The sequence below is a fragment of the Leptonychotes weddellii genome, chromosome 7 (genome assembly GCF_054177405.1).
Source record: "Leptonychotes weddellii isolate Sample4059 chromosome 7, ASM5417740v2, whole genome shotgun sequence".
Lineage (NCBI taxonomy): Eukaryota > Metazoa > Chordata > Mammalia > Carnivora > Phocidae > Leptonychotes > Leptonychotes weddellii.
The window spans coordinates 102,815,148-102,837,304 of NC_138375.1; the positions used below are offsets into that span (position 1 = coordinate 102,815,148).

The 22,157-nt window shown below is 36.1% G+C and overlaps 1 protein-coding gene across 5 annotated transcripts in view; it reads left to right on the forward strand.

Annotated features, from left to right (window-relative positions):
• Window positions 1-22,157, forward strand: part of MIER3 (MIER family member 3) — a 39,894-nt gene that overhangs the window by 10,603 nt on the left and 7,134 nt on the right. For 3 of the 5 annotated variants that reach the window (XM_081826856.1, XM_081826858.1, XM_006740374.3), the window contains exons 3-10: window positions 2,896-3,041; window positions 10,612-10,746; window positions 11,959-12,079; window positions 13,029-13,114; window positions 13,308-13,380; window positions 15,574-15,725; window positions 17,975-18,056; window positions 19,691-19,785. In XM_081826856.1, the coding sequence (XP_081682982.1) occupies window positions 2,896-3,041; window positions 10,612-10,746; window positions 11,959-12,079; window positions 13,029-13,114; window positions 13,308-13,380; window positions 15,574-15,725; window positions 17,975-18,056; window positions 19,691-19,785 (890 nt within the window). The remainder of the gene's footprint in view (window positions 1-2,895; window positions 3,042-10,611; window positions 10,747-11,958; window positions 12,080-13,028; window positions 13,115-13,307; window positions 13,381-15,573; window positions 15,726-17,974; window positions 18,057-19,690; window positions 19,786-22,157) is intronic. The other 2 variants (XM_081826857.1, XM_081826859.1) reach the window with 1 other exon arrangement.

Here is a 22,157-nt window from a genome sequence, read left to right on the forward strand (position 1 = left end):
ACTTTCCCAGGTTAGTTTAGATTTTCTTTTTCGAGAAATTAACTCTTTAAATTGTCGAAAATTTGGGATTACTCCCCATCTCTCCTTATTTTGTCTCCTAAATTTTTCACAATTGAGAAATGACTATAGATTGTATTAAAATTGGAACTTGAGAGTTTCAATTTTCCAGTAAAGCTACCTAAAAGAAACACAGAATTCCAAGTTTGTCACAGGAAAGTGATAATACAAAATTTTGAGGTGAGGCAGCCTTAGATCATCGAGTAGTGATTAACCTTTTTGAAATGGGAAACACTTGTCGGGTTCTGATGAACGCAGGGGACTGTCTCCTGAACTCTCCACATATGCATCATTGCATACAGTTTGGGGTTTCTGGCTCCCCTGAGTCCTATCATGAGAGGACAGTTTGGTTTCAATTTCTCACCCCCTTTCCAGCCCTTTTTTGGCTGATAGTCTACAGGAAAAGTGCCTCTGAACTACTCCAGGTCCCTTATTTTACACTTGATAAGACTTTTTCTCTACTGAGAGTCACCTAATTAATAGAGCCTGGAAAAACTCCCAAATTCTCCCTTGCAACATGTTGCCTTAGAGTGAACAGCCCATTTCCTTGCATACTATTTTGTGCATTTAGTTGACTTTTAAGGTCTCACTTGATTATCCTTCAAGGTATTATAAAATAATTAGTCACCAAGTAGAAGAAATTTGTGGTTATTTTTCAGATAGCTGTCTACATCTTTACATTTAAAAAATTGTTTAAAGAAGTTTTTGTAATTTTGAGACAAACATTTCTTTGTCATAACTGATTTCAGGAACAGAATATTTATATACATGATGCCAAACATCTGGATGATAATGGAATTTTTCCATTTTGCATCACTGTCTGCTTTTAAGAAGTTGCAATCTAAATAAAGAGCAAGAAGACATTGTGGCTTTGGTGTTTAAAAAAACTTTTATAACCTGTTTTTAATCACTTAGCCAATTTTAAAGAAAATATTAGAGCTTAGAAGAGGCTCTTGAGGTCATCTAAGCCAACACTATGCATTTTACAAATGAAAAACTGGACCTGGGCCCAGAAAGTTTAAATGACTTGCCTCAGGTCTCAGCAGGCCAGGGACAAAGCCAGGAGTAGACCCATAGGCCCTTTGATTTCTGGCCCTTAACTGAATACCTTCCACTTTAAGAGGGAAGAGCACTGTGACCAGTGATGTGGGGATTACAAAAGAGGACAGAGCTCTGCCTTAAAGAGGTGGAAAAGTTACCATCTGTTTCATCCCTGACACTTTATATACCACAGAGGTTTCCAGGAATTCCTCAAAATAGGAAATTGATAATAGTGGATGTTGTGCTTTTGAGCTCTTTAATAAATATTCATTTTTCTCCTTAAAATTAAGTTAAACCATCTGTATTTCAACAGGTTTTAAAATGAACAGATAATATCTTTCAACATTAAAAAAATAACATCATAATGTAAGCTTCCTAAAGAATTAAGTTCCATAGAAATTGTGTTATTTTTAGGACTAATGATTAAAGTTCTCCAAACTCAGAATCAAAATCATTGAATGATGTCTGTATTTTTATTACTCATAGTGAAAAATCCTTGGTGTAGGTCAGTGTTTTGGTAATGATCTCATGCTGTCCTTAAATGTTTGAAATTTAAAATATTAAATAGCTTTACTAAAAACAGACCAAACTTTTTATGTTAAATGTACTTCCTTCCACTTCACCCTTCCTCTACTCCAAGATTCTGGTACTTCTTTGCTTCCCTGCTTCGAGAGTTACTGGTCTAATTGAATTAGATACTAGAGTAAAACAGAAAATTCTGTTTTTCATAGATTCGATTTCATTCTCTTGGGATTATGAATCTTACTAATTTTTCAACTTTGTTTTCAGAGTATCCTGTTGACTTCACATTTGCTTATAAAAAGCATTACAATTTTATAAACCAGTATGAATTGGCCAAAACAACTTGCAGCAGGATACATCTTCCAAAAACCTGCAGATATGATTTTTCTATATTTCCTTCACATAATCTTAAAAACTAATTACCTTATTAGTCGTACAAAGAAAAGCATGCTCTTACAATTTAATGCCTGTGCGGAGAGCTTGAAATATAGTTATGGACATGAAAAGTGACATACTACTTTTAGAGACTGACTTGCTGTATAGTTGCTTCACAAAAACTTGTATTTTTCTCATGAACCAGATTTCTATTGTGTTTTGTACCTTTGAGGGTTGCAAGTTGGGTAACATAATGTATTCTCTTTGCCTGAAGTGTTGAGCTTTAGTGGATAACAGATTCTTTTGAAATCTTCCATTAATAATCCTTCTTTCATTTTTCTGTTGCTTTTAGACAAATGCATTAAACTAACTGACAAGCAAGTTTGACTTTTATCTTAGAACATTTTTTTAGGACTCCTCCGTTTAAATCACTTTGTTGCCATTATAAGTTCTGTTCTCATGGACTGGCTTCTTATTAAAGTGTTTTTAAATTACTCTGCCTTGTTCTTTTGCTGATTTAGATATCTTTTCAGAACTGTATGGTCCTTATAACCTGTTAAGTATATAGTAAATGCAGGGCGCCAGGGTGGCTCAGTTGTTGAGCAACTGCCTTCGGCTCAGGTCATGGTCCCAGGGTCCTGGGATCGAGTCCCGCATCGGGCTCCCTGCTCCGCGGGAAGCCTGCTTCTCCCTCTCCCACTCCCCCTGCTTGTGTTCCCTCTCTCACTGTGTCTCTCTGTCAAATAAATAAATAAAATCTTTAAAAAAAAAAAGTATATAGTAAATGCATTTAATAAAGCTCACATATAAACATTAAAAGGAACTGGCAAAAGAACACAAATTATTTTCTCTCGTAAATAACGTTGTGAATGTGTTAAGTGATTGTTTGTTTCATTCCAGTTGGGTCTTTGTCTTCTGAGGATCATGATTTTGACCCCACTGCTGAGATGTTGGTCCATGACTATGATGATGAAAGAACTCTTGAAGAAGAGGAAATGATGGATGAGGGTAAAAACTTCAGTTCTGAAATTGAAGACTTAGAAAAGGTAAAGGATTTTACTTTCATATTTTAATAGCAAACTTACAGTAAAGATTTTGAAATTCTATTATAAATTATTTTACAATCTGTCTGAAATAAAAACAGGATCAGGATCTTTGTTTTTGACCTAACTTTTATGTACTGTCACTGATTTTCTCATTATTTTGAAGGAAAGCCTAATAAGTAGATTTTTATTTAATTTTTCAAAATTATTTTATATCTCTTAATCTAATTTTAAGTATTTGAAGCACAGTGAAGTAGGTACATGTGGTCATCTTACAGATGAGAATAATGAGATATAGAGAACTGTGGGCCCTAAACTTGGTTCTGAATCGTAGCCCAGCCCAGTGTATTATACCACACTATTCTACTTAGCATCACACTTGAGTTTAAGTAAACACTGCAGTAGATACAGGGAGAAGTCTTTTCCTTTAAATAACTTGTAATCTGGTAGAATACTAAAAGAACATTGAAAGTGAAAAAGTTTTACTCTATTTTTAATTGTAAAACAATAATGTCCCATTTTCCACCCCTCAGCCATCTTTTAAAAAGTTGGCAAGAGTAAATGTAGTTTATAACTTCTTTAACCCACAATCGATAGAAATGGAAATGAACTGGATTTTAAACACATATTTATACCAGGACTACAGAGAGAGGTCTCCATAGGGGTCACTTGAAAAATGTAGGATTATACTTACCTATAAATTAACCTTATTTGCACATTTCTGATCAGCCCAGAATAACAAAAGCTTTCAGGAATAATAATAATAATAATCCTTTGAGTTTTTATACCTCTTTTTCTTCAAAGAGACAAGACACATTCTTACATAATCTCTTCTGCTATCTTTGTGAGGCAGAGATGAATTCTTATTGCATTTCTCCCTTCATGTTAATATACAGGGAAACAGAGGCAGTCTTCAGGATCTAGACTCCAGGCTTACTTTGGTAGACCTGAAAATTTCTAAACATGTTCATTCACTTGACAAATTAATCCAACACAATTGCTGTTAGATTTAATCATTAAAAAAACCCAAAAAAACAAAACCAACTTATAGCCAAACAGATTTGAGAATATAGAGATAAAATGGTTGGGAAATACTTAAGAAAAGCTTTGGGTATTGATCCTTTCAGGGGTCTTGATAAAATACTGCCTTTTGATAAAAGATGTCCAAGAGTCTTGAGTTCTGCTTGGCTTTATTCGGGCACTTCTTCCTACCTCTTAAGAATGGGTAGCCTAGAATAATTGAGAATTATATAATCCAGCTAACATTATCTCTCTGTCAAATAAATAAAAATCTTAAAAAAATAAACACTGGTAATTAATTTTTTGCTTTGTAATGATATCTATCACTAATTTGAAGATTCAGAAAAATTAGAGGTCTTTAAATATTTCAACTTCTCTGTACTTGGACAGTTTTGCTTCTTGGTATTTTATGACATTCTTGGAAATTGGGACAGAAAACTACAGGTGATCTTTAAACAGATTCTAGGGAAGACCTAAGAACTGTGTCTCCACTTAGAAGCCTAATCTTTCTCTCACTGAACAGTGGATAAGAGGAGCTATTTCTAAGAGCGACTGACTGCCCACTTCCTCCGAACTATAATTCTTTTTTTTTTTTTAAAGATTTTATTTATTTGACAGAGAGAGACACAGCGAGAGAGGGAACACAAGCAGGGGGAGTGGGAGAGGGAGAAGCAGGCTTCCCACGGAGCAGGGAGCCCAATGTGGGGCTCGATCCCAGGACCCTGGGATCATGACCTGAGCCGAAGGCAGACGCTTAACGACTGAGCCACCCAGGCGCCCCCCGAACTATAATTCTTATCTGTAGTAAAGCTTAACTATGTAGATGTGGTCTCTATTCTTTGTTGATATTTAATGAAACATGACACTGAATACAAAATAGCAGATAGAGACACAAATATAAAGAGTAAAAATCATTTATAGAGGAAATTTAAAATTATCTCTATATCATTTAATGTACTCTGTTCATCTTTTATTATTGGAACTTTGATTTAGGTATTTGTAAATGTTCACAGTTTTAGGGGCTTGATGTTAATGTTTGTTTTTAGAAATTACAGTAAGTTTTTATACTCATAATAAACTGGATAGTTTATAGACTATAAATATGGCCTGTATTTGAGTGCTTACAAATTTTTAGTACAGTATGTATTAAAAATAAGAGATAAAAACAGTTTTTGTATAGTAGAACTTTGGTATAGAGAATACATTATGTGACTAGATTTATGTTATTAAATGTATAAAATAAGGTTTACATTGTGTCTTACTATAGTTTATTCATGTTATTGTTTTGTGAGGTTTTAATTTAATAGTCTCCAGCTATAACTTTTAGAGAAGTTCTTTACAATAATACGTAGATTTCTCCCTTGATGATATTCATTGTGGAATGAGAAAGTAAAAATCACCTTTTCTACCACTTACACTTTGGTATAGATCCTTCCTGTTTTGTGGGTTTGTTTGTTTGTTTTTAAAGATTTTTTATTTATTTATCTGAGAGAGAGAGTGGGAGACAGAGAGCATGAGAGGGGGAGGATCAGAGGGAGAAGCAGACTCCCCACTGAGCAGGGAGTCCAATGCGGGACTCGATCCCGGGACTCCAGGATCATGACCTGAGCCGAAGGCAGTTGCTTAACCAACTGAGCCACCCAGGCGCCCTGGTTTGTTTGTTTTTTTTAATTTTTTAAAACTATATGTATACTGTTTTGCAATGCATATTTTAAGATATCAGACTGGCATCATATGAAAATTGTTCTACACTTCACTTGGACAATTTCTGTTGATCAATCCAGGAGCACCATCAGGTGTATTGGATGAGTATTAGCATTATTTCCTTGGTTAAGAGTCCTTGTTGATTGTGAAATGTACCATAGATTTAAAGAAGTAATATAGATGGAGGCAGGGAAGAACAGTACTATGGGAAATGTGTACATTGATAATGGGATGCATCCTAATTTCTGGCACGTGAGGTTATGCATCATAGGATCAAGGAAATTATGATACTTTTCTATTTACAGATGAAGAAATGTAGGTGAGGGGAGTTAGGTGATTTGCCTACAGTAATGGTTAGCAGTTAATGGAGTCCTCTGCCTCTAGATTTTATGTTCTTCCTGATATAAAACCTTTGAGTTAGAAAATAGTTCATTTATAAGTATGACTAGACTCAAATATGCCCCTTAAAATTTAAATAGGGTCAACAAAATACCTGAGAAAAAGAAGAGAAAAATTCTCTACCTGTGATAAGGTGCTGGATCAAACTTCTACGCTGATCTAGCCACCACAGATCTCAGAGACTGAGATTTACTCATTTGATTTTTTTAAAAACTTCTTTTGTGCTTCAGAGAACAGTCCTTTATTAATAGGTCTAATAGCTCACTTGTGAAGTGCTTCAGAGATTAGATTCACCTTTTCTGGTTTTGCTATACAAGTTTTTAGTACAAGTAATTTCTGTATTTTATCATCAGCTCCCTTTAGGTAACTAGTGTCATTCCTTGAATGTGTTGATGAAGTTCCACTAAGATAGTCACCTTCTTCCTCAACAGATGATCGTACTTGTGTCTTTATAGAGAAAGTGGGGTTTTCATGAGTGACTACCTGGAATCTCCTATGTGCCCCACACATACAAACTTAACTTTTATACTCATTCTTCTCTCCCTACTGTCCAAAGAGTATATGCCACATCCTAAGCTAACTCTTAATTCCATCCCTCCTGCCCTAAGTCTTTCCTTCCCACTTATTTTTTAAAATCAGCATAGAGAATCCTACTCATATGTTTCCTAAATTTGGGAGAAATTGTTTTAACCCTGTGTTGCCCTTAGTGATTCTCTTTTTATACTGTATGTATTCTCTCCCCTCCATTCAGTTCATTCATGTACTTTCCTCCATCGATTCAGCTTTGTTTCTCCCAGTAGGCTGTAGGATCACCAGTAATTCCTGCTTGACAGGTACAGAGAATTCCTCTCTCTATTTCGCTTGATTTCTCTTTGATATTTGGCCTAAAGTGACTATCTCTGGTCTCTCCACACTTGCTTCTTCCTTAGCTTATGTAATTCTGCTTTCTCTTAGTTCTGCTTTCTGGTATTTATGGGCCATTCTTTCTTTGCCCACATTTTAATTGATGGCATTTCCCAGAGTTCTAGCTTTTGTCTTCTCACTCTATATGCCTTTTCTGGATGATCTCATTCAAGCCCATTGCTTCAGCTTTTGCCTTGAATTATCATTTACTACCCCACTGTCCACCTTCAAGTTTGTCTGATGTTTCTGTCTCATAACGGTGCTTATAGGTATTTAGCCTTTGCAGGCCAGAAACAGGCAATCCTTTTAGACTGCTCTGTCACTTTCATTCACTTTATCAAGTAGGTCAAGAAATACATTCTTTTCTCTTAATTTTGCTCAGATAATTCCCTTCCTTAGTTGAGGCTCTCCTTCTTCTACTCCCCCTATAATGTTATTTTCAAAATGCATATTGTGCTTAAAATTTTCCAGACATCTCCCATTGCCTGTAGGGTAATATATCTGGAAGTTCTTCTAATAAAGCATATATTCCCTTCTCTTTTCTTTGTATCCTCTTGCCTTCTTTGGCTTTAGATATCATCTAGATGCTAACGAATGCCAGATGTATATCTTTAGCCCAGCCTGATCCTCGATGAACACCAGGCTGCTGGCCAACTTGACTCTTCTACTTAGATGTCTCATAGTCCTCTCAGACTTAACTTGTGTCTTCTGCAGAACTTTTGTTTCCTTCAGAAACCCATCCTCAGTCCTTTCTTCTTTTTATTTTTTTTTTTAAAGATTTTATTTATTTTTTTGACAGAGCACAAGCAGGGGGAGCAGCAAGCAGAGGGAGAAGGAGAAGCAGGCTCCCCGCCTAGCAGGGAGCCCGATGTGAGACTTGATCCCAGGACCCTGGGATCATGACCTGAGCCGAAGGCAGATGCTTAACTGACTTCAGTCCTTTCTATCTCAGTAAAAGTTACCACCATATAGGCAGTTGCTCAAATAGAAATCTGGAGAGACATTTCTCTCCCTTTCACTCCCACATCCAGGAACCCATTTGATTCCACCTTAGAATATATATCATCTATTAACTTCCCTCCATGTTTATATCACTACCTTAATCCAGCATGAAGCCCTTAGGTGGTCTCCCTGCTTTTCTCTTGTCTCTCCACCTCCTCAAACTTTTCTTTATGTAGTTGCCCAACATTTAAGAAGAAATAAAGTCATGGCACTCCCCCTTCATCCCCCCCCACACTTTTTTTTTTAGTCTCCATTCACTTCCCATTACGCTGGGAGTAAAGGACACTCTCTGTCTTCCCTTTGACCCTGAGAAAGTAGACTCTCTACATTATTCTGGACCCTATTTATTTCCTTTGCATTCATTGTAATTGGCAGTTTTATATTTGTGTATTGTGATTATTCTCCCTCCCCTCCGCCCTCTAGACTGTACTCTGTAGAAGGGCAAGACCTATTTTTCATACTGGCACTTGGCACAGTGGCCTACTGGCACCCAGTAACTGCTCAGTCAGTGTTTCTTATGACACACCACAAGTCCCTAGTACACAGCCCTCATCTGTCAAATGCCTCTTCATCTGTCAAGACTTAGCTCAGTCTTTGCACCCTAATGTGGCACCTCCCTAACCTCACGCATGCCATTATTCCTAGAGTTTAGTTCTTCCCTTCTCTGTACCTACCAGTGTATACTACCATTTCTGGAATTGATTTTTGCAATCAACACATTGTATTATAATTGTTAACTTACCAGTTTCTTCCATTAAGACTTGAACTCATTCAGAGCAGGGACTTTCTGTAAATTTCTGTATCTACAGCTAGCAACCTCTGCATAGTACCTAGGACCCAGTAAATGCTGTATTGATGGAAAGGTGGATTATTAGTGTATGATGCATGAAAATTGACATCTCCCCAGCTCATGGAGAGAATCTGAAACTATGAGGTTTTGAAGAAATAATACAGACAGGTGGTTTGCAAAAGCTTCAACCCAGTCTCCTCTTAGAACCAATATGAGCCAAAGGGAATGGGCTGCATGGAATCTGCAAGGAGCAGGACTAGAGAGACTCTGAATCTGGTTCTGGGCACATTTGAGGGGTTCTGTTCTTTGATTTGGAGAAGAAGAATTCACGAGGTTTCCCCATGGTATGGGTGAACTTCTGTCCATCCTGACCATCCAACTCCATTTGTGCTGACTCCATGCTACCAAAGCAGCTTTTTAACTGATTCCAATCCCAAGCTGAAAGGATTTCATGAGTGACATGATTGGTATGGTCACTGGAAAGGCACATGTCTCCTACTGCAAATTTACAAAGTCACATTCTGTCATAAACCTTTTCTATAGAGCTCATTTAGCATGAATCTGTTTGAAGCAGGCACAGTGAAAAATTTAAGTTCTAGACCTGTAAAGGTGAAGAAGGCCAGATTCTTGGGCACCCCTCCGAGCCTGACAGTGGCTTTCTAGAAATCATCACTGGCTCATTTCAGCTCACTTTGTGATCAGCTGAGGACATGTTTTAGCATTTTCATGCTTTTGCTTCATGACTGAGGCATTTTGCCTTAAAGGGAAAACGAAACCTATAAGCAAGCTTAATGAATTTCTTAATAGATGAGCATAAACATCTCTAAAATATTGAGCAAATTAACTAGTCTGTAGATATATTATTTTGTATTTATATATTTGAATAGTTGTAAATAGCTGTATATAGTTTAGTAGTTGAATTAAGATATTTTTAAAAAGGAAATACACCACTTATTTCCAGATGGATTAGTTGGGGGAAAAGGATGCCAAAATGTGGCATAGCGTAGGTATTCATAACATAGGAAACACTGCAGCCAAAGTATGTACTTTTATCAAAGCATCGCTGCCAGTAAGTGAACTGGTGGTACTGGAATTTGAACCCAGAACTAAGCCTCCGTTTTGTCACCTGTAAGATGGCCGTAATGATAATAAACTTCAGTAGGTGTTTATGGAAGAGAAACCTAAAACAATTGTACAGAATACAGATATGGTGCTAGTAATAGAAAGGATAGTTTTGAAGAGTAATACATAAATATTATTGGTGTTAGTGGTTGCCCTTCGGTGCTCGCTTCAGCAGCACATATACTAAAAGTGGTTGCCCTTCGGCTGTCATCCAATTAACATGAAGAATTAAACCAAGTGGTCTTCAACTGTTAAATCCAAGGAAACACACTGAGTATTATATGAAGTTATTGATTGATTACTTATAAGTTCTTTCAAGGTAAATCTTTATACTAATGTTGAATGCTTAAAAAAAAAATCACTAAATATTTGAGGAATTTTTTAAAGAGTGAAATGATGCTGGAAATAAAAATGAAGATGTTAATCATTAGGCTTTTGTTAATAAGTTAATAATAGCTCTGACTGTTTGAGCCTATTTTCTAGCAGTAGTACAAAAAGAAAAACTAAAACTTGGCTTTGACTTGATACTGCTTTTTTGTAATGTGTTTTATGAATATTAAGGGCATCACAGTTTATCTGTGCTTCTGTATTGTGACATGTACTGAGTTTATGTTTGTGCCCTGGCTTGAATAGGAAGGAAACATGCCTTTAGAAGATTTACTGGCGTTCTATGGCTATGAACCTACAATTCCGGCAGTGGCAAATTCCAGTACAAATAGCTCCCCAAGTGAACTTGCTGATGAACTACCAGACATGACACTAGACAAAGTGAGTACAAGCATCTAAAAGAAAAATTCCAAATCCATTACCATTGGCTGTTTTTATTAGTTTCCTTTTCATTAAAAGCATTTTGTATTTCTGAAATGTAAATTTCTTATTGACCCATTGCTCTTTATCATTTTGGTGACCGATTTAAATATTGTTTGGCTTTGATTACACTGCTTTAAAAGTACTAGTAGCTTCTTAATACTTTGTATGTTTGAGTGTTCTCCCATAAAGTTTTTCTTTACTCTGTTGACATACAGTATCTAAACTTAGATGTTGCCCTAACTTTTTTTGATCCTCTGAACACTTGAATGCATTGATTAATAAATCCCCCAGAAGCCTTCAATCCAAGCTGGCTTAGATGTGGAGTGGTTGGGGAGAAGTTCTGTTTTCTTGGGCTCTGTGAGTGAAGGCAGCCACAGCAGCCAAGGCCTTGGTGACACATCTGTCACATTGTTGGTTGTGGGGAAGGCATAGTCCCTGCTGAGGGCAGTTCACACAGCCACGGTCTCTGCTAGCTTTCTGTGGTCTCTGGAAAGGGACTCTGAGACAGGGAGAGGAATCCACATCTTGGCACCTCTTCCTGTGAGTTTTGTTGTTTCCCCTTTTCAGTCAGATGTGGTATTAACGTACCACACCTTTAATGACTGTAGTCACTCGGCAAATACTGAGTGCCTATGTACCAGGCACACAGATGACTCTGTACTTAGATAAAAGTTAATTCAAACGTGTTGCTTTTAAAATTATATCTCTAGTCAGAGTTTTTCATTGGTTAGATTTTTTTAATTATTGGAAGAGAAGAGTTCGGGGCATTTTTTGGTTTTATTTATTTACGTTGGTAGAAAGTGAGTTTAATTGTTAATCACTTAGACATAAGATTGTTTTTGTTGTAAATTCACTAAAAATTAGCTTGCAGGTTCAGATAAGCTTTCTGCTTATCCATAAGTTAGGCAGATTTTTTAAGTGTATAATAATATAGTTATTAAATATTATATGTAATTGTTATTAAATATGTATATGAAGTAAATTATAGGAGCATTTCAGATTTACTTCTCTCAAAAGGGGCCTTCAACAAGTTCTTAATTGTATCATAATACATAGTATGTTTATGAATAATAAGAAATTGATGAAGTCTAATTTCCTTTTTTTAAGTAAAAAATTTTTTTATGAGATGTAGTAATTTCTAACTCTAGCACTGCATTCTTATTCCTACAGGAGGAAATAGCAAAAGACCTGTTGTCGGGTGATGATGAGGAAACTCAGTCTTCTGCAGATGATCTGACACCGTCTGTGACTTCCCATGAAACTTCCGATTTCTTCCCTAGGCCTTTACGATGTAAGAAGCTCAGTCATTACTGATGAGTAGTAGCACTGATACTCTGGCTCCAGTGCATTTTATGGCATTCACTAGCTCATCAGACTTAAAACAAAACAAAACAAATCGTTCGTCAGAATATTCTAAGTGTTTTACTTAATGGAAATACAGTTCTATTACAATCCTGATAACGACTATAACTTTTTATTGGGATAGAGGTGAACCAACATGTCGTTTTAAAACCTGAAACATTTGGTTAGTTTTGCAAGGCTATTTTCTTTCCCAAGATTCATCTGTTGCTATCGTAACCAATCATAGTTCTTCAGCCATGAAATTTTATGGACATTTTTTGGACTTGTTTTAAAAGGTCCTTTACTCTCCTGGTTTTGAAAACCATCAGATGCTCAATAACTATTTTTTTATGTCTTTAGTGATTTATTTAATTCTCTTTTTCTTTTTAGTTCTTGGTGTTATCCCTTAATGTATATCAGTAATATTTAAAAGGTCTTTGAAGTGAAATAATTTCTTATCTGCAGCCTTGCTTATTTTTTAGGTATTTTGGTCATAGAAGAACTGTTCACTTAACAAATGCAAATACACATACAGGTGTATGTGTGCAAAAACATAATTTTGATGGAGTTAATGTACACCTCTTTGTCCCATTCTGGGTTAGCATAATAAGAACTCTATTGCTTTCTGTTCTTTTTTAAGGTGACCGTAGTGGTTTTCCTTTTGCCTTCCCAAACTATTTGACAGTAGAACAAAAAATTTTAAGGTACCATACACTTCCTTAGTATTTTCAGTTTCTTGTTTTGACTAGTGTTAAAATGTGAGAATAGTACAAGAAGTTGAGTATATTTGTGCTAATCTCATTCATTCAAATGATTTTTTATAAAATGCCACATGCCAGGCACGTGCTGCAAAAATAGGCAATAAAAACCTTTTTAAAATTTAATTTTCTTTTTTTAAGCAAATACTACATGTGATGGAGATAAGGAATCAGAAGTTGAAGATGTTGAAACAGACAGTGGTAACTCACCTGAAGATTTGAGGAAAGTAAGTTGAGTTACTATCATAATAACTTAGTAGACAGTTTGGACTGAAGTAGCTTTTTTCATTTCTGAAGTACTTTAAGATAATGTTGCTGTTGTAAGATGAAATTTCTTTTGACTTGTAGTAATTCAATGAGTTGGAACTTGTTTTTCAGTATATTTTTATAAGTTGTTTTTACTTCGAAATTTTCTTGTAGGAAATAATGATTGGTTTACAGTATCAGGCAGAGATTCCCCCTTACCTTGGAGAGTATGTTCGTGATGAGAAAGGTAAGTAAGATTTTTGGTTTTGATTTTGATAATATATAGTAGGCCAAGTTATCCCTTAATAGTTTGTTTAATTATTTGATTACATACCAACCTTGACAGTATACATTAATTTTTTTTTTAAAGAATTTATTTATTTATTAGCGAAAGAGCGTGCAAGCAGGGGGAGCTGCAGAAGGAGGGGGAGTAGCCGACTCCCCACCAAGCAGAGAGCCCAATGCAGGGTTTGATCCCAGAATGCTGGGATCATAACCTGAGCCAAAGGCAGATGCTTAGCCAGCTGAGCCACCCAGGTGCCCATCAACCTTGGCAGAATAAAGATAGAGTTGGAGTCAGCGAAAGTTTGGGCCTGACTCAGGAATAATATATCAGAATTAACGCTGAGACTCAGAGAACCACTTCTGTCTCTGTACAGTGCTTCTTAGCCTTATGGGTATGCTAAGGCACCAGGTAGGGTAGTGGAACGCCGCTGCAGGTGCATCTGCTTGACCTACATCCCACTCTAGTAGAAGTGGGTAGAATCTTATAACCTGAGATAATGAGCACATTAGAAATAAAATCTCTTGGAAAGAAAATTCTTGATGAATAAAGACTCTAGAAGAAATTCTCCTGTGTAAGCCCTGAAAGAGAAGGTGGTAGAACACAAGGATTCCCTTTCTTTTTTTGTACACTCCTACTTAAGTGTAATCAGTTTTTCTTCGCATTTTTGGTAGATCCCAGTTATAGTTGGTCTCGAAAATGTGGTGGAAAATAAAAATACAGGTATCTTTCCCTAGCTGAACTTGGGAAGCATATAGATTTGGCCGTGTGCATTTGACCTTTTCCCTAAGGAGTCGATTTGTCCCTGTGACATCGTGGGGCCAACACAGCACAGCGACACAGCCCTTCCTGAGTTTTTCTTTTTTCCTTTGCCCTGTTAGGTCATCCTCCATTTAAAGGAAGGGGAGAGTGGCTACCCTAGGGTTGTTAGCATTGGCAGCCCCTAATAACAATGTTTTCCTAAACTGCTTTCGAAATGATGTTGTCCCAGGGAAGCAAAACAGTGGTTGATATTCAGATGACCCAGCCTCTCCATCCCCCCACCCAAATGACACACACCCTTGACGTCAGAACATGCTCAGCCACGTCAGTTCTTAGATTAAACATAATGGATGTAATCCTCTCTCACTTGTACACATTCAGGAGGGAAGCTCTACCTTCTCTATCCTTAGAGGGGATAGACCCAAACTGTTTTACCTATTTCAGTTATGACAAGGAGGAGAGGAATTTACATCAAAAGTCAGTCTTACTGGTTCATAGGCACATTTTATTTTTACCTTTCCTGCTCACCGGGAGCGATAATGCCTGCCTCACACAGTTGTGAATATAAAGCACTGATCCTGGTCCCTGGTACATAGGGAGCTTTCAGTAAATTATTTTATTAGCTATATTTAGTACTTATCCTACACTTGAAGAATGCATTGCACTTGAAGCAATGGGATAAATATTTGGGCCATCTGTGTTACTTTAGTGTGTGAAGTAGAAGCTTTAAGTATGGTGGCAATGTGTGCATTAATAATATATATATCTTGTTTTAGTGACACTCTGCTTATTAATGTATCAACCTCTTTAAGAGATTTTGGAAAGTTTACTTCTCTTACTGTTAATCATTCTTTTCCATTTTTGATGAATGTGCATCCTCCTTTAAAATTCACCCTTTGGGAGGAAATTAGTAAAGTAAAAATCTACCTTTCTTAGGTATTTCATTATTGGCAGATATTTTGGCTTTTATTTATTTTTGTGTGTTTTATTTGTTTGCAGTTTTTAACCTGTATACACATCATAGAGGCAGTTAGAGAGTTCAAGAGGCTATTAAAGAATTTATACAGGTTATTTTTACCCCCTCATTAGGAGAATATAAAACACTCTTCTGGGTTTTACATTAGATTTCACTAGGCATAGAAAGCCTTCTGATTGGATAGTAAATCAACCAGTGAGAAAGCTGCTTGCTGTAGCCACTGGACCACTTGGCCCTTAATAAAGTTAAAAAAAAAAAAATTATACCTTTACCAGTGGGTCGCGAGACAATCAAATTGCTGCTGTCGTCAAAGTTAGTTGTCCCAGTGTATAGCGTATCAAAGAAGAGGAAGAGCAGTTTGTATGCATCTAGGAGTATGTTCACTATTTTTAATGTGTTAATGGGATTTTCTTTATCAGTGTATGAAAATGAAGACCAGTTACTTTGGCGTCCTGGTGTGGTTTTGGAGAGCAAAGTTAAGGAGTACCTTGTTGAGACCTCATTAAGAACTGGAAATGAAAAAATAATGGATAGGATATCTGCAGGAACACACACAAGGGACAATGAACAGGTATACTTTAACTTCTGTTGAAACAGCAGCTGACTAATCTCTTCTTGATTTTCCTTTTTTTGGGCGGGGGGGCGGGGAACGGGGGTGGGGATCAGAGAGAATCTTAAGCAGGCTCCACGCCCAGCCCAGAGCATGACGAGGGGCTTAATCTTACAACCCTAAGATCATGATCTGAGCCGAAATCAGGAGTCAGATGCTTGACCGACTAAGCCACCTAGGCACCGTTCTTGATTTTCTTATATGTGATTCAAGTATTTCTTACGTGTGAACTGGATATCTCTCTTTTTATAGATTTTTAAAACTTGGAAAACACTGGTTAAGAAAAGTCCCAAGACCTAGTGATAACTACTCCATATTGTTTCACGTTTTCTCTTCTGGTCCTTTCTTCTCTGTGTATGCACATATCTTAATTTGAATCACTTATTTTCCTTGGCATTGAGAATTCTTTACTATCTCGTTCCCGATGACGGAATATTCCATCCTGTTAGCTGTAATATCACTTATTTAAACATTCTCTATGGTTGGACTTTAGATTTTATAATAAAGGTATTTTTTGGATTATTCTTGAACTCTGTTCAGGAAGTGTTGAGAAGTATTGCCTATTAAGATTGTATAAATTTGCTTTAGGAGCATTTGTTAAGCACTGTGTACCTACAGTTGCAGGATACTCTTGATTGTATGTGGGATGGGGCTGGAAGTATTGCCCCTGGTTTTGCCTTCTGACATCATTTTGCCCCTCTCGTATACTTTTCACTCTGTATCTTTAGCCTCAATGATCCTAACTGAAATGAATATCCAGAGATAGTTGGATTCAGACTTGAATTCCCAAGTAACATACAGAAGTTGTAGTAGTTGAATTTCAGAGTAGCTTTGCAGCTGTCAAAAAGAATCCCCACTGGGTTTTTGTACTGACAGTCCATTAAACTGTAAATTAATTTTGGAAGAATTAGTACCTTTAAAACATTAAACCTTCCAGTTCAAGAACATGATCTGACTCTCTATGTATTTGACTTTTTTAATCACTCAGTGTTTTTGTTTGTTTGGATATCACATGCATCTAATTAACTTAATTCATCAATATCTTAAATATTTATGTGTATTTAATACTTTTGTTAATGGGATCTATAATAATTATATACTGTTAATATAGAGAAATACCAATTTTTTAAAAATTTAATTTTTCTCAAGCTAGTGAAACTAATAATTTTTCAGTTGTTTTTATCAGGCTTTCTAGTCTTAAAGTCATTATTGAATTATACCTTGGTTCCTTCCTTACCATTTATTATATCTCTTACTCCTATTACTATCTTACTGCATTAGCCATAACTCTCAGAGACTTTTGGTAGTGGTAGTGATTTGAGGCCTGCTTTTGATGGGAGGTAATATATCTAAGGTTTTTACATTAAGAATAATACCAGTGCTTGGTTTGATATAGGCTGTCTTTATTATACTAAGGTAGTAATCATCCACTTACACTTATTACGGTTTTTGTCTTTTTAAAATTACAAATGGATACTGATTTATCAGATGCTTTTTTAGCAGCTGGATTGTTTTTTAATGATTATGTTCTGATTATTAGCCTATTGATGTATTAATAGATTTACTAATATTGAGCCATCTTTGCCTTTCTTGGAAATTACTTGGGAAGGTGGATTATTAAATAACTTCCAGTTAAGTTCTCTCCACTGCTATTTAGTATATTTGTAATTCCAAACAGATTTAATGAGAAGAAATTCTAATTTTAAGAAAATGACACCCTTCATAGTAGACCATGAGACCATTATAAACCCTAGTCACTCAGGTACCCATCCTTCTATTCTAGGCCTGCTGCTGTTCCCTCTTATTAACACTCTAAAAGACAGGGAGTAGGTGATATCAAGAAGTAAGACCATAGTTCTAATTTTTCCCAACTAGAAAAAAATCATCTAAAATAGGGAAATTGCCCAGCTCAGATGACCTGGCAAAAAAAAAAAAAGAACGATACTGGTAGATGACTTCTGAGGGGTAGAGTGAAAATGAACAAACTCCTGGGATACCAGAGTCCATCACCAGGACAGTTACGTAGACTAAATGTTTTGGCAAGCATACCCCTAAATGTCTTGCATTTAGAGAGCATTTCAGACAGTATTTGTCAAGACTCTTACTAGTCCTGGTGTTTTTTTGTCTATTTGTTTTAATGCTGTGGTTAAGTGTGAATTTCTGGTAATTTTTATTGGATAGGTGTTTTTTTTTTTTTCTTTATCTTGTAGGCATTATATGAACTTCTCAAGTGTAACCATAATATAAAGGAAGCAATTGAAAGGTACTGCTGCAACGGAAAGGCATCTCAAGGTGAGGAACTCTTGGGATCAAGAGAGGGAAATGAAAGGGGATGCTCATTTGGGGATTAGAATAACAAAGTATTGTAAAGGATGGAGCAGTCCTATTACACTTTTATAAGATCTGTGTTCATCTTCATAGCCAATAATTTTTTCCTTTTCTTGCCCTCTGTTTTTAGACGTACCAGAGATTGTTCAAATACAAATTAGTTACCCCCCTGTCACCTCCACTTTCTTGAAGAAATAGTTACAGAACAAAGCAGACCCCAGAGATGACAATATATCCAAAGTAATTAAAAAGAACGATTTTATGATTTCATTGAAAAGAAAAGTTGTTTTTTCTTTTTTTTAAACCAAACAGGAAATGAAAAGGAGATTAAAGATAAAAAACATGTATTATAATATATTCCATTGAATTTATTACAAGGAAGGTATTTTTAGTAATCATGTAATAAAATTTTTACGATACTTAGGCTTTGTTTTGTGTGTGTCGGGGAAAATGGTTAACTTTAATTTCAGTAGTTTTGTCATTATATAAATAATTGCATGCACCATAGCTTTCATTAAGTACATATAGAGTGAAATAATACTCAGTAATAGTATATAAGTGATTTGGAAAAATAGAAAAGCTGAAAACAGCACATTTAAACTTGTAGGTTGAGATAGTCTGTTGAAATGTTTTCTTATAAAAGTTGCTTTTTTGAGAAAATTATTTTTAAGCTCTCCTAATCTCAAAAACTAAATACTGGTTTTTACTTTAGTTCAAACTATGTTTTATCTTTATGGTGGACTACTCTTTTTTTTTTTTTTTAAGATTTTATTTATTTATTTGACAGAGGCACAGGAGAGAGGGAACGCAAGTAGGGGGAGTGGGAGAGGGAGAAGCAGGCCTCTCGCTGAGCAGGGAGCCCAATGCGGGGCTCGATCCCAGGACCCTGGGATCATGACCCGAGCTGAAGGCAGACGCTTAATGACTGAGCCACCCTGGCGCCCCTGTGGTGGACTACTCTTGATGGGGACCTGGTCCCCATTGTCTTCGAATGAAGGACTTCAGGTTTCCTCTGCCCCAAACAGATTTGAGGTCACTCACATTAGCGTCTTCTGAGAAGTTAAACGGGATTTAGTCTTGAGAGCATGGGCTGTTTCTTATTCCCACTGGATTTCCAGAGTGTAGTACTCTGCAAACTGACTTTAAATAAATATGTATTGATTATTTATGGTCTTTAATTAAAAGCACTATGGTTTTGATATAATATCAAAATGAGGCTTTTTTTTCCGTCATAAAGGAAATAACCTTTTTTTTAATTTGAAAAAATATATGCTCATTGTTTAAAAAAGTCAGAAAAACAATGCGTATAAATTATAGAAAAACATTACATTCTTATCCTTCCATGTAGAGGAGAAAACCCCAGTGTTTATATTTTGGTATTGTTGATTTTTAAATAAGATTGTATTGTGCTTACTTTTGGTAATCCTAACTGAAATCTCCTGCATATAGAACTGTGTGTGTGTGTGTGTGTGTGTGTGTGTTTGTGAGAGAGAGAGAGGGATAGTTAACGGCCTTTTATAGGGGAAACATACTGAAAGTAAACTAGCAATTCATATAAAAGAGCTCTGAGGCCAATGAAGTTTCTTTAATTTCTTTAGAAGGAATGACTGCGTGGACAGAAGAAGAATGCCGGAGCTTTGAACATGCACTCATGCTTTTTGGAAAAGATTTTCATCTTATACAGAAGAATAAGGTAAGTTAGGCAAAGTAGTACAGATTGCTTAATAATGACAGTGAATAGAAGCACATAAGTTTTAAGTCACTTGGGTAGGGAAAAAAAGGAAGAATTTGTTAATGCTTTCCTGACGTTAGCATTTCTTATATTGCTTTGCACGTGACTGGGATTGGCCCCGGCCTGCTTGTGGGATGGCTGATAGAGGACTCACCTATCTTTTGACATACGTAGTTGTTACACTGTACTCATGGAGAGTGGATTGACTGTTTTCTAGGTAGTCTTACTTTTCTTCCGTTTTCCTTGACTTTGATTTCTTTCTAAGCTATGCAGATGTTTGTGGCCTCAGAAATGTTTCTCTTTAGCAGGCAGAACTGCAGTTGCTGAAAGAAGAAACATTGATTACTAAAACCAACTATAAGTGTTCTAATAACATCAAATGCTGGCAAGAATGTGGAGCAACAGGAACTCTCATTCATTACTGATGGGAATGCAAAATAGTATGGCACCTTTAAAAGACAGTTTGGCATTTTCTTACAAAGCTAACCATACTCTTAACATATGATCCAATGGTTGTACTCATTGGTATTTACACAAAAGAGTTGAAAATTTATATCCACACAAAATGTTAATAGCACATTTAATCATAATTGCCAGAACTTGGAGACAAGTAAGGTGTCCTTTGAGGTGGATGGATAAATATATTCTGAGAGGTGGATGGATAAATACATTGTGACACATCCAAACACTGACATATAATTCAGTTCTAAAAGGAATGAGCTATTAAGCCACAAAAAGACATGAGGTGACCTTTAAATGCATATTGTTAAGTCAAGGAAGCCAGTCTGGAAAGGTTATCTCCTGTGTGATTTCAACTATATGACATTCTGGAAAAGGCAAAACTGTGGAGACAGTAAATAGATCAGTGGTTTCAAGATTTATCATAGAGGGAGGGATGAATAGGCACAGTACAGAGGATTTTTAGGGCAGTGGAACTATTTTGTATGATACTCTAATGGTGGATATATGTCAATATATATTTGTCATGACCTATATGATGTATAATACCTGAGTGAACCCTAATGTAAATGATGGACTTCGGGTAATAAAGATGTGTGGGTGTAGATTCATCGATTGTAACACGTACCACTGTGGTGGGAAATTGATAGTGGAGGAAGCTGTGCGTATTTGGGAGCAGAAGATGGTATGTGGGAACTCTGTACTTTCTGCTCACATCAGCTGTGAACCTAAAACTGTTCTAAAAAGTAAAGTGAGTTTTTTAAAAAGTGTGTAAATGTGTATATTCCAATAGTTTGGAATAATTAAGTTTCATTAAAGTATGGTTTGTTTATTATTATCTTTTTTCATCCTAAAGGAACATAAGAGTCTGAAGTATTTAGGTGGGTAGGTCAATATTTTATTCCTTTTTCTTTTTCATTAATAGACTTTATTTTTTAGAGTAATTTATGGTTTACAGAAAAATAGATCATAAAGTACATAGGATTCCCATATACCCCCTTTCCCCCATATACACAGCTTCCACTATTATTAATATTTTATATTAGTGTGATACATTTGTTATAATTAATGAACCAATATTGATATATTATTATTAACTGAAGTCCATGGTTCACTTTTTGTGTTGTATGGTTCTGACAAGTGTGTAATGATTTGTACCATTACATAGTATCATACAGAATAGTTTCACAGTCCTAAAAATGCCTTGTACTACAACCAATTCCATTCTGTTCCTCTCTCCCTTCCTCCAGCCCTACCCCAACACCTGGCTTTTTACTGTCTCTATGCTTTTGCCATTTCAGAATGTCATATGGTTGGAATCATATACTATGTAGCCTTTATTGCTCCTTTGGCTAAACACCTAAATATTTCATTTTTGGGGTGCTAATGTGAATGGTATTGTATTTTTTAATACAGTTGGCTTCTTTGACTTATGCATTTAAGAGTTTCTTCGTGTCATTTCATGGCTTGATAGTGCATGTCTTTTTATCACATTTCTTTTTACTCCATTGTATGGATATACCAGTTTATCCATTCACCTCTTGAGGCACATCGTGGTCCCGTTCAAGTTTTGATAGTTACAAGCTGCTATAAACACCTGGTGTGAAGGTTTTTGCATGGACTTTCAGCTCCTTTGGCTAAATGCCAATGAGTGGGATTGCTGGATTCTATGGTGAGAGTTTGTTTGGTTTTTTAGAAAACCTTCACAATGTCTGCTCAAGTGGCTTTACCATTTTGCATTCCCACCAGCACTGCGAGTTCCTCTTGCTCCACATCCTTCCAGCATTTGGTGTTGTCAGGGTTTTAGATTTTGGCTGTTAATAATAGTTGTGTAGTGTATCTTGTTGTTTTCATTTGCATTTCTCTGATGACAT